We start from the raw sequence: 12,423 nt of genomic DNA on the forward strand, positions 1-12,423 counted from the left end.
TATCGAATTCCACCCCCTGATACAGAAGTGTTTTGATGTACTGGTAAATTAATTAGGGAAATGTGTGATGATATAGCAAGGTGAGAAAATCTTTAGCTTATTAAGGTTATGGGCTTTCTTCGAGGGAATGTGTCCTATATTAACATTTATCTTTCCTTGATATATTGTTGTTATTTAGGTTTATCTTTTATTTCGTCATGCTTGAATTTAGTTTGAAGGGTTTGTCTTATTAATGTTCTTCTGTTGCTGTTGTTCTGTGAGACAACAACTTATACATGCGTATCTAAGAATCTTTATTAGTGAAAGTGGATACTGCCATATCATACCACACTTCAAAATGTGATTGCTTTCTTGCAGAATTTGTCATTGTGGATATGACAAAAAGATCCATAAGAACCCGAAGACATCTACAACCACATCAACATGGGATTGTTTAAAAGACACAGAAGCTCTACCAACCAATGCTTTTGGAACAATTGACTTTGTTGATCATGCAGGAGAATATATTAAACCAAACGTAAGATTAATTGTATACCATTTAAAGTTTCAACTGTTTTGATACCGAGTGAAAGATAATACATCTTGTATAATTACGCTTAAAGTTAAATATAAATATATTGTAATAATGGAATGTATGTTGACATTTATATGGAGATTGGAATGATGCAGTTCATAGAAGGAGTTAACTTACAAATCACATATACCCAGTATGTGGCAATATATTAAAGATAATTAATCCATTACATGAATTTATATGAAAATAACTTTAGTTTGATCACCTCATATTTTGCATATTTCAAAGAATTATGACATATTAGAGGTTCATATATATGCGGACTTAAACAAGATGGCCAACGTATAATTAGTTAGACATAAACTTGCAAACGCAAAGATAGATAATTTATTGTTTTTAATTTTTCAGTTTGTCCGTGTTGACATAAATACTAAAATGTCCACGATGATGGAAATGATGAAAATCGTGGGAATAAAAAAGCCGAAGTTGCTGATTTCTGTGACTGGTGATGCAAAAGAATTCCCTACGTTGCAAAGTGGTCTTATGAAAGCTGCACATAGCATAGGTTGGGATAAAATATGTATGAATATAAATTTCATACCTCTCCATTTTGGCAAATATGTGATCCTATTGGACTGCATTTCTATTATATAAATTTAAAAAGATGTTCTTCTCATATTCACTTTTTCCATTTCATTGCCTCAGTTAAAAGTATGGTTTGATTTAGGTTGGGGTAAAACCAGTGTAAGAAAATATAATTTACGGAGGGAAAATATTTTACTTTTATAACAGTATTTAAAGCAGAAGATAAGTGCTGTATCTCTGAGGCTCGGATTTGCTTGTCTAGGTGTCAGTCTCCGCATCAATTAATGTTCTTTAAATTGGATGTAATAAAGTAACCCGTTTTGTGTTAAGACATCAAAGTTTTGCATACTTTAATTTAAGGCTTATCATTATGCAAGTATAGTATGTTATACTATATAATGCATGTATGGAAGGGTCATGTGAGGACAAAAGGGAAGGAACCCTAGACACTGTGTCAAGAAAAATAACAATTGTAAACCCATGATGTGTATCGGTCACATTATGTAAATATTAGAATACGAAGGATGTGTAAATAAGAAACCTAATTATACAAAGTACTCTGGGCTTTGGTGAATAAAAGGCTCATAAGAAAATTATTGAAAGTTCGTCACTTTATATCCTGGTGAAAATGGCTAATGCTGGTTTCTAGAGCGTCTGTTCACTTAACATGTTAGGTAAAATTCAAGACGATGGTCAGCCCTTTAGCCAAAGAGCAATGATTGCAACCAGCTGCAAAGGTGCAGAATCCAAGATGGCAGACAATCTCAAAGTCTAAATTGTGCCTAATCACAGACGTCTAAAATTTGAGATGGTGATTAGTTTGGATATCATTGGACTGAATTGCTAAGTCTTGGGATTAATTTGAGATGTTCTCAGATTTATCGTTATGTCATAATATATTTCGAGGATCATCTGATTTTACCATTAATCATTATCATACATTCTGGATATCCCAGGATTGTTTGTGAACTTATATACAATTTCCCGGATAATCTGTGAAGTCATATTATGCATGTGGGATATTCTCTGACAAAGTCATACTGTCATTGTTGGTTATCTTCTGTCGTTTACATATAAGCATGTTGTAATTTTGGGATATCACTGGATTGTATCATTAAGTCATTACGCATTTCTGATATTTTAACATTGTAATTTGATACAATATAATACATTTCATAACACTTATAATTTATCATTAAAACAATAAACAGTTGATCTGATTGGATATTATAATTATTTACCCTAACAAATTTCGGAAAACCAATCACTTGAACATTAAAATATATGAAATATACTTGAAATTATGAAATACACGAGGCAGCAAACCTGAATGTTGAAAAAAATTACTATATCTTGTATTTTAAATGGACACCTATGTTTGATTTTAATAAACAAATTGCATGAATAGCTTTATTGCAAAGAAATGATCAGTATTAAAATAAAATTCTATATCTTCTCCACTCCATCTTGTCTTTACCATTTGCTCTTCTCCCATTTATACCATTACCTTCCCTCTATCACGTTTAATAAAATAGAAATTAGATATTAAAATCAAGCAAATATAAGCGATATAAAATTATTAAAATAACACATAAATCCAGATTAAAAAAATTAGCTAAGCAAAGAAAATTACACAAACCCCGTAAACCATTTACCTGCAGAAGGAGAGTAAATAATATAAGGAAATAAACTTTTACTCTCTGTCATCGTCTTCAAGGTTTTAGAGTGCCCTATCCCACATTAAACCTTCTGAGCGAGGAATGTGCTAGGAAAAAGGTTTAATTATATTTGTCAGACGTTTATGAAAATTCGTGAGAATTTAAAGAAAGATAGGTAGCTTAGAAACAGAAGAACAAAATTATTTATGTCTTTTTAAACTGTATCTGTTTTTAAAGAAAGGTACAAAGGGATATAATTCTTTAATTTGATGTAAATTTGGTGGACTATTAGTTATTTGGAAGAAAACTCTTTGTAAAAGTGATACAATTGCTTATGTGTTCATTTTGGAATATTTTAACTTGAATCTGTAAATATTTGCAAAAATGTTTTGTTGTTATTTTTTTAAAATCAATTTTTCATTAATATATTTAACTGTCAAATGAAAAATACTAGTTTACGTTTGAAAAAAATCGATATTAATTTCATTCTTCGCATTGAGGTTTTAACAAATTTAAAATAAAGAGCTCTTCTACCTATGCTTATTCCTGAATTAGCAAATCAATGTTAATTTTCAAATTCTCTTTATGAGTAACATTAACGACTTCTTGGATTTTTAATGCTGAAATTGGCCTCCATGGAATGCCAGCTGTCTGCACGTGAAAGATTAGATTATCCGTAGCAACCATGCAATGAAAACATACATACAAATTACCCATCATATACCATTCTTCATAGGAAATACATTTTTTTCTACTTAATTTTCTTGAAAACCACGTGTTTCAAAATGTATGTGGTACATTATATCATTAGACTACAATTTCAATAATAACTATTACCTTGTTGCATCTTTTGTAAAAGTTTGCTGATTAAATCTATTTGGTGGATTTGTTCAAACATTTTGTTTCCAAAAATGAACGAAAAATAAAATATTATTATTTAGTTAACTGATCTTCTTATATTGGAAATCATGTAATCCATGATGAACATTATTGATAACATCACATTGCATTATCTAGTGCTATTATTCCTTCTTTCCATTATGAGTCGTTGCCCGCCACTTGTCTTCTAATGTATTTACCTGTCATCACCTAAACCTGAGGATTATTTAATTTCATCATGCCTTAAACATTTTAAAGCAAACCTTCTTTCACCAGAACAGACTTGTAAATGTTAAGTATGTATCTATTCACATGGCTGCAGTCTACCAATATTTGGAAAGATTATTCGCACTGCCAACACGTGCCCACAATGGAAACACTATCACCCCAATAGCTAGTCAATGCATATACAATATTCTAAATTATACAAACTCAACTAAACATAATACCTACCTATCACATCCCAGGTTATTGGACTACAATCCCCATAACAAGGAAATCGTTCCATATTGTTTATCGTAGTTAAGTGAAAATATGTCGACCTGCCACGCTAAAGCTTTTGACATCGACTCTCACTGAATTTTTTAAAACAAAATATATGATGAATACAAATAAAGATTACTTGTGTAAAATAATCGTTGAAAAATGTTTTGTAAGGTGCATGGATGCGATGCCGATACCTCCACAGATTAAAAGAAAATGGCAAAACTTTACTTTATACACCATGACTGATACCTACTGCTTTACTGAAAAAGGGATACACAACACACCACACTGCAATAGCAAATCATAAATATATAATTCTCTAAGACATAAGCATATAATTTAAGTATACTGTAGATTTTCAATCATTTTTGTATTATACGCTAAATATCCCACAATAACGCTATGTGCATATAAATGATTTAACCTTATAAATGTTTAATTCATACTTTAATGGTATTTATCATACCAGCAATTCAACTGGCTTTAAAAGAATATGCAGTGACATACATGTCAAAAATTGCACGGTATGATTTGTCTAGCTAGGTTAGGGGTGTCTCCCATCCGTCGCAGTTTTCACTGAAATCAACCGCATAAGCAAAATTATTAGTGACAATTTTATTGTTTTCTCCAGTTTTTTAAAATTTGGAACTTATGTGATAACTTTTTTGTAATACTGCCTGTGATCATGTGACTTTATCTGTCTTACGTGGGCAAGATAATGTAATTGCAAATTTCACTCTTTGACCTTGTCTGCGGTCGGCTGGCTGGATTGTTTAAAAGTTATCCAGGTGGATTTTAAAAAGTGTGAGCAGAAACAATTCTGAAAGGTTTAAGACATCAATTGATTATAGTTGGGCTATTTAAGAACTACATCAGGATCAAACAGTAATCGTTACTTTGATTCCCAAGTATGATAATTTTTGCAGCGATGGTTCATGTTGTCGTGATGGATAAAAGTTTATGCTATATATGATGCAAATAATTTTTGCGGGATTAAAGGTCTTGATTAATACAGATTGGACAAATAAATACATCATGTGGCATAAAACTGTCGTTTTTGACTTCGGTGTTTAAAGTTTGTTAAGAATTCCAGGTGTACGAATGCCAAACACCAAACTCTAAGCAAATGAAGAATCACGTGAGATTTAATGATGGCTGGAAACATGCATTTCAATGGTTGCAGTCAAGGTAAAGTATAAGCATTCTAATTTTCATTTAAAGTTTATTTAAAAATTTGTTATTGTGCATAAAACATCACTTGTCATTCATAATGCAGCAATCCCACCTCATTACAAATACGCCATCATTGTAATCAATATTCACGGAATCCGCATCAAATAAAGAAAACATATACACGGGACGGGACACTATTTGTCAAGTTTATAGCCAAACATGATCTCCCACTTATAGTGCCAGATCATTATTCAGATCTAGTAAATTAATATGTATTTCTTGATTCCTAGAAGCCAAGAAATGTCTCATGTAGATGTAAAAAGTACATATCTGATGTGCTACATTGTCAGTAATTTATTAATTGCAACTAATAAATTACACAAATGTATAAGTTTTGTACGGAATTTAACTTGTGTCTAGTGTTTTCTAGGTTATACATGTTACTCAACAACACAACTATTTTGTTTCAGGTGCATGGATTATAAAAGGAGGCACCCATGATGGTGTTCCACATCAAGATATGAACCCTATAAGTCTGAATGATGTTGCTGTAATTGGTATAGCACCATGGGGGGTAATTCATAACAGAAAGGCCCTGGAGTGCAAAGAGGTATAATTGTATAACAGATTTGTTTTAGAAACATGTTCATAACTATTTGTGTTGCATGCCTGCTAGACATTGCACAAATGATCAAATGTAAATTCAAGACTTTAGCTTGAAGTGCCATTGATATGGTATACCCAGGATTGTACTGACGTTTGAATTAAACATTATTGATACATATACATACATATTGGTACCCATATGCTAACTTATATTAATATGCTTCTCATAATATGCACAAATTAATTGTGGAATATATTTTCCTAAATTCTTCGGACAGCCTTTAAATGCATGTACTTTTTACAAGATATAACAATGATACGTATGCTCACTGAAATTTGCACGTAAAACGTAAAATACAAACACAAGAATGGCCTACCATATGTTGCAAAACAGGAGAATAAATAGCAAATAGACATTAATGATATTCTAATTTTGATAAACAGAAGATCCTTTCAATACGCGCATATACATGCAGCTATGCTCATCCAACATTACTATGATGTTTGTACATCCCAGTACAGGATTCCAGTCATCATACGTTAACCCACATACACTTATACAAACATTCAACAAACAACATCTGGCGTCCACTATTTACAGGTAGATTGCAAGGGACAAGCAGTGCAAAATCGCTTGCTTAAGGTACTGACATAGCAGACATTAGACTGTGCACCTCTTAATCCTTACTTCACTATTCTAATCAACACGTAAAGCTGCATTTGACCAGTACTGTCAATTAATTTGTGTGCTTTAATGGATTTGAAGTTTGTTACAAATTACAGATTTAAGGACCAAATTAAATTCATGATTTCTATTAAAACAATATGACCATTCTCAGTTGTATCTTAGACATCTCCTATTTCTGAATAAATTGTTTAGGCTGACTTCTGTTCGTATTATTGGTGCAAGTACTGTAACTGAAAATTTAAATATTAAAGTTGTATATGCATCCTGTTTAAATGGCATATATACATCTGTCTAAATTCAGACAATAATGCAAACCTATATCAGTGTATGAAAGGACATTTTTTCTTAAAAATGTTGATCATCTTTTTCATACAGGGGTCATGGCCAGCGAAATACAAAAGACTAGAGAAGTTGAAACCAAATGAGATATTACTGGACCAATATCACAGTCACTATATTTTAGTGGATGATGGGACCCAGCAAAAATTAGAAACTGAGATTAATTTCAGGGAGAAGCTGGAACAGAAAATAGCCGAAAAGCAAGTCAACTCAGGAAATGGTAATACGGTTTAGCCAGATATGTTATGTTTTCTTCCTTAGTATGCCTGTCCAACTATAAATGGTGATGATCTGCACTCTGCACTCACATAATGCACTTGTAGATCTGCTATCATGTTATTTGTATTTTCACAGTTAGCTGTACTGTATACACGTGTATGTCAGGTAATAATAATAATAATAATAATAATAATAATAGCTATATTGTAATGTAATCTAGCTATTCTGGAAATTTAGTCGGAAATTTAAGATGTTCGAGTCTTAGATGCTCCAAAGGGTTAAATAGACGCTAGCCTTGGGAATTGAAAACAATCTCCCTGAAAATATAAACATTTGGGACAGATAGTGATTAAGTTTTGTCTCATATGTAATCTGTCATGAGGATTAAATGACACTCTCTTTGCAATGTTCAAAGTCAGTCGAAAAAACAAAAGTAGAATTTCAAACATCTTGTTTTGCTGGACTATTTCAAAACTTAGTTTCAAAAATTGCGCCGTCATAACATTAATCAGCCTGTTTATTGAACGTTGATAACGTGGAAACGTTGTTTGGTTTGGAAATATTTGGTTCATTTTACTTCCAAATGTCTGACATTAACAAATAGTGTTATTCTGCCAACAAGAAATGATATATTTGAAATTATTCAATCCCATATTTACAGATCATGAAGCCTGACACCCAACTTTCGCAGATCAAATTTCCTTGTCACGGTATATATCTATAAGCTATCTAATCGCTCTGCTTTATGTGCAGGTATTCTTACTTGACAATCATTTATTGTTGTACATAATGACGCTGGAATAGCCGTGAAGAAATCAATATACCATTTTACTGTTGAGCATAGAACAAGAATTGAGATAAATCTTTACGATTATATGCCTTTGCTGAAGTACATAAGTAATTGTATAAACCTGTAAAGCATAATGTCCGATGCAGTAAATGTTTCAGAATAGTATTGCCACTGGTTCATTAAACTTAGTATTCATTGCACAAAAACTGCATAACTGATTGTGTTCATTTTCTAGGGGAAATGTTTTGAAATTTACGTAGTTTATCAATAGCTAAATTCCATTTTAGATGCATGATGGTACACAAATGTCATGACTTCACACAAAATAATAATAATAATAATAATAATAATAATAATAATAATAATAATAATGATGATAATAATAATAATGAGGACTTTGTATAGAGCCAAATCTTTAGAAGCTCTAAGCGCTTTACAACATTAGACAACACCTATAAGATAAAAAACATATAATGATATGATTACAGAAACAAACACCATGAAATTAGAAAACATAAAAAAGACATGCTGAGAATATTTAAGATAGGAAACATTATTAGGTCTTTAAGTTTGTTCTTGCAGTCGAAATAAGTGAGTTTTGAGAGCACTCTTGAATGGGATCACTGTGTCTTTGTGTCTAAGTTCAGTGGGCAATTCATTCCACATTGCTGGCCCTGATATGCAAAAGAACGCTGTCCATATGACTTTGTTTTCCTAGTTGGAATAATGAGTATACGATTGTCAGAAGAGGAGCGTAAAATAATCGTGCTGGTGTGTACACATGGGTGAGGTATGTTGGACTAGAGTCTGACAGTGAAATGTAGCACAGAGAACACATTGTGTGTTTGATTCTGGATCGAATGGATAGCCAGTGTAGGGTACAGAGCAGCGGGTAGGTGTGCTCTGATCGTGGTACTCTAAGTATTATCCGAGCAGCTGTGTTTTGCACTTTTTTGAAGTTTTTGGAGCAGAGATTGAGATGAACCAGACATAATTGAGTTACAATAGTCCAGTCTTGAAAGTACTAATGAACACACAATTGTTTTAGTGGCATCAACTGAAAGATATTTGCGATTTGAGCTGATGCGTCTCAGCTCAAGATATGCAGCCTTGCATATGTTCATGAGATGTTGGTGCAATGTGAGAGTACTGTCCAGAGTAACACCTAGGTTTCGTACTGATTGCGTGAATTTAATGTTGGAGGTGCTGATATTCATTGTTTGAGGTAAAGGATGTGAATGAGAAAGTCTTTGTGATGTGATCAGAATGGCCTCAGTTTTATCATCAGTCATCTGCAGCTTGTTGCATGTTATCCATGATTTCACATACGAAATGCACCTCTCTACACTTTGGATGGTAGCATCAGCTTCAGTTGGGTGGATATATTTGTATATTTGGGTGTCATCATCGTACAATTGGTGAGACACTTGATGATGATCTATGACACTTGAGAGCGACTGTGTGTATATAATGAAGAGAACAGGTCCAAGTACAGACCCCTGTGGAACACCAGAACATAGATCAATTGGGCTGGATTGTATTCCATTTGCAGATACAATGTATGTCCTATTGAACAAGTAGGACTTGAGCCACAGTAAGGCTGTATCATGAAAGCCAAATACATGCTGGAGACGGTGAAGTAATATATCATGGTCTATAATGTAAATGATGTAACAATCAGTGTAGTATAATTAAATATTGAAAATCAGAAATCGTATCAGCCAGTAAGAACATTTATATGAATAATCATAATAATAATCATAATGATAATAATACCGACAATACTAATAATAATTATAATAATGAGAATAATAGTTTAAAGCCGAAGGAATAACTATTTATCGATGATTAAATTAGTACATTATGGATATTTCTTGCGAAGGTAATATAATAAGCAACTAGTGTTGCGTATCATAACATATTCGGTATCTCAGATGGTGAAGTAAAATTGTATTAAACAATTATGCCGTATGTCACTGCCACATGTGTAATGCATTGTAACTTTTTATTGTTACTGTGTATAGCACCTTGTTAAAATATGCATTTTCCCTTCGTTTAGTAACCTCTAGCGTCTTTTACAGTGATTCCATGCAATTTAAAAATATAAACTTATCCACACAACTCTTTCTCTCTTCCCACCGTATGCCTCCCCTTAAAAATATATTAAATTGGAACTATTTAATGTCAAATATAAACTTCTTCACACATGATTATGTTTCGTCCTTGGATGCCGCCGCTTCAACAGTATATTACAATGGAACTATTCCATGTCAAATATAAGATATTTGTCCTTTAATTTCCTTGTCCTATGTCACATCCATAATAAACCTCCATTAATAGGACAAGTGTCCAAATATTTTTGGTCCCATGGATCATACTTCAGAATTTTCTTTGACACTTCAACCTTTATAAACGTAAGGCATTAAGTCTCTGCTTCTTAAATGCACACACTTATTTTGCCTCTATAAGTCTTCGTCATGTCGGAAAAGGACAATGGTGTTTTAGTCATAATAAGATTCTTATTTTGAATTTCGTTGTCATTTCAGCTTTCATAAGAAAAAATAGTTGTTACTTCTTTAAGCATAATTTCTAAACTTCATTTCTATTTGCCGTCTATATAAATCTGACACAGGTGTTAATTGAGGATATATGGTTTTTGTACTTTGAATTCTTTGAATTATTGCTTCGTTCCGAACCTTTGCAGAAATAACTTCTATAAATACAGGATGATTGTTTTTGTTATCTTAAGTCTCTTTTCTTAATTTGATTTTCCTATCTCGCAAGACTAAATCATGACACATGTCTACCAACGATAAAATTGTCTGTTCCCTTATGCTCCAATTTAAATTTACCATAGCTATTCAACCTCTACAAACTTGACACCTACTAAAAGCATAAGTTATTTGGTCAGTTGAGTTTCTTAATGTTCCTTAATATCAACTTTGTTTTCAAACTTATTTAGTTTCTTAATTTCACCTTCGTTTTCAACCCATTGAAGCTGACACCTATTCACAAAGGACCAATGTTATGGTTTCTTACTGGTGTCATCCAGATACAGATCCTGTTGTATTATAATTGAGCAAACCGTGTTGAGTCATTATTCCATGGTAAAAATAAATCGACCAACTGCTGCAATCAAAAGACGTTTATAAAGACAAAATGCAGGTGTCATCTTGGCACAATAGCGTCTAATATCAAACAGTTCCCAGCAAAATCCAGCTGGAGCTGACCATTACTATCTAAGGCTGACAGATGAGGTCCCTTTCATTCTGAAACTTGGCATAATAACATCAAGACCAGTGATGTAAAATTCATGGGATTTCAAGATCACTCAAATGTTTCTGTATTTCTTAGACAGTGGTAACGGCATGAACCATCAACGTCTGTGTACATCAAAATAGGAAGATGGACAGTTCTTTATTAATTATCATATACAAATAAAAAAAACCTCAATCATTTGGTTCAGCTGTGTTAGCTCCTAAATTATACTTGGATATATGCCGTTAATTTAAAAAAATTGCGATGTCAAAAGATTTACCTCCTTACATTGTCAGTAGGAACAGGTAGCATATAGCTGGAATATATAAATGTGAAATTTGCTTAGACTACCTATTGATGGAATGATTCTAATGCACGGACAACTTTCAGATCTAATCAAAGTGGAAATCTAGCAGAACTTTGCAAAATCAGCAACCCAAATTCTAACATCAGGCATCTGCAACGTAATGGACAAAAACTAGTGCAAGAAAGGTGTTCTCGGTTTGGCCTTATGAAATGACAGGTTGCCGCTGGTCATGTGAGCCTGTTATGTTGAATGGTGAATATATTTTCTCTATACTATTCATTGCAGGTGCCATGCATGTGCTTAAAGTAATACTAGTTCTAGGAGGAGGACAAGCTACAATAACGACTGTTGAAAATGCTCTGAAGCAAAATACACCAGCTGTCATTGTAAAGGTATAAAAAAGAACAATTTTAATACAGCAGTTATCACTGAACAATGAAAATTGAAATGTGAGTTTGCCTATGCCAAGATCTTCTATTGCACATGTATTGTTTATTCTATTTGTAAGTTCTAGCAAGCATCCTAAACTCTAATCTGCTGCACATTAAGGTATTAGTCAACAAGGGTCAACATTTTTTGCATTATTGAAAATTTGCAGTAGCCATACCACCAACACATGTTTTTAAAAACAATATCCTTCAAATAACACTGTGAAATATGCCCGAAACGTATATACTGTGCAACAAGTAAACATTTATTTACATATCTTGTGTAATGCTCATTGAATCACCCCAGTATAGCTAATTGTTTTTTTATATGATTTAAAATATAAAGGAAGAAGGTGATAAACAATCCACATTCACATACTACTTTACTGATTGGCACTAGCTTGCACTATTATCTATTGTTCGTGTTTTGATTGTTTCTGTTAACGATTTGCTTGTTAACTTTCACAAAGTGGAAAAATGCATTTCATTGGTC

General features: G+C 32.7%; 2 protein-coding genes across 2 annotated transcripts in view; both read left to right on the forward strand.

Moving 5' to 3' along the window:
- The window catches only part of LOC149791453 (transient receptor potential cation channel subfamily M member 2-like), a 91,012-nt gene extending 88,549 nt beyond the window's left edge, over window positions 1-2,463 (forward strand). The window contains exons 4-5 of the mRNA XM_089969198.1: window positions 358-517; window positions 923-2,463. Of these exons, the coding sequence (XP_089825324.1) occupies window positions 358-517; window positions 923-1,168 (406 nt within the window). The 3' untranslated portion in view covers window positions 1,169-2,463. The remainder of the gene's footprint in view (window positions 1-357; window positions 518-922) is intronic.
- Window positions 2,464-5,273: 2,810 nt separating this feature from the next.
- The window catches only part of LOC149791454 (transient receptor potential cation channel subfamily M member-like 2), a 117,073-nt gene continuing 109,923 nt past the window's right edge, over window positions 5,274-12,423 (forward strand). Inside the window, exons 1-4 of the mRNA XM_089971361.1 lie at window positions 5,274-5,310; window positions 5,766-5,905; window positions 6,965-7,148; window positions 11,788-11,894. Of these exons, the coding sequence (XP_089827487.1) occupies window positions 5,274-5,310; window positions 5,766-5,905; window positions 6,965-7,148; window positions 11,788-11,894 (468 nt within the window). The remainder of the gene's footprint in view (window positions 5,311-5,765; window positions 5,906-6,964; window positions 7,149-11,787; window positions 11,895-12,423) is intronic.

This window comes from Sinohyriopsis cumingii, chromosome 9, assembly GCF_028554795.1.
Source record: "Sinohyriopsis cumingii isolate HCF-2022 chromosome 9, ASM2855479v2, whole genome shotgun sequence".
Classification (NCBI taxonomy): domain Eukaryota; kingdom Metazoa; phylum Mollusca; class Bivalvia; order Unionida; family Unionidae; genus Sinohyriopsis; species Sinohyriopsis cumingii.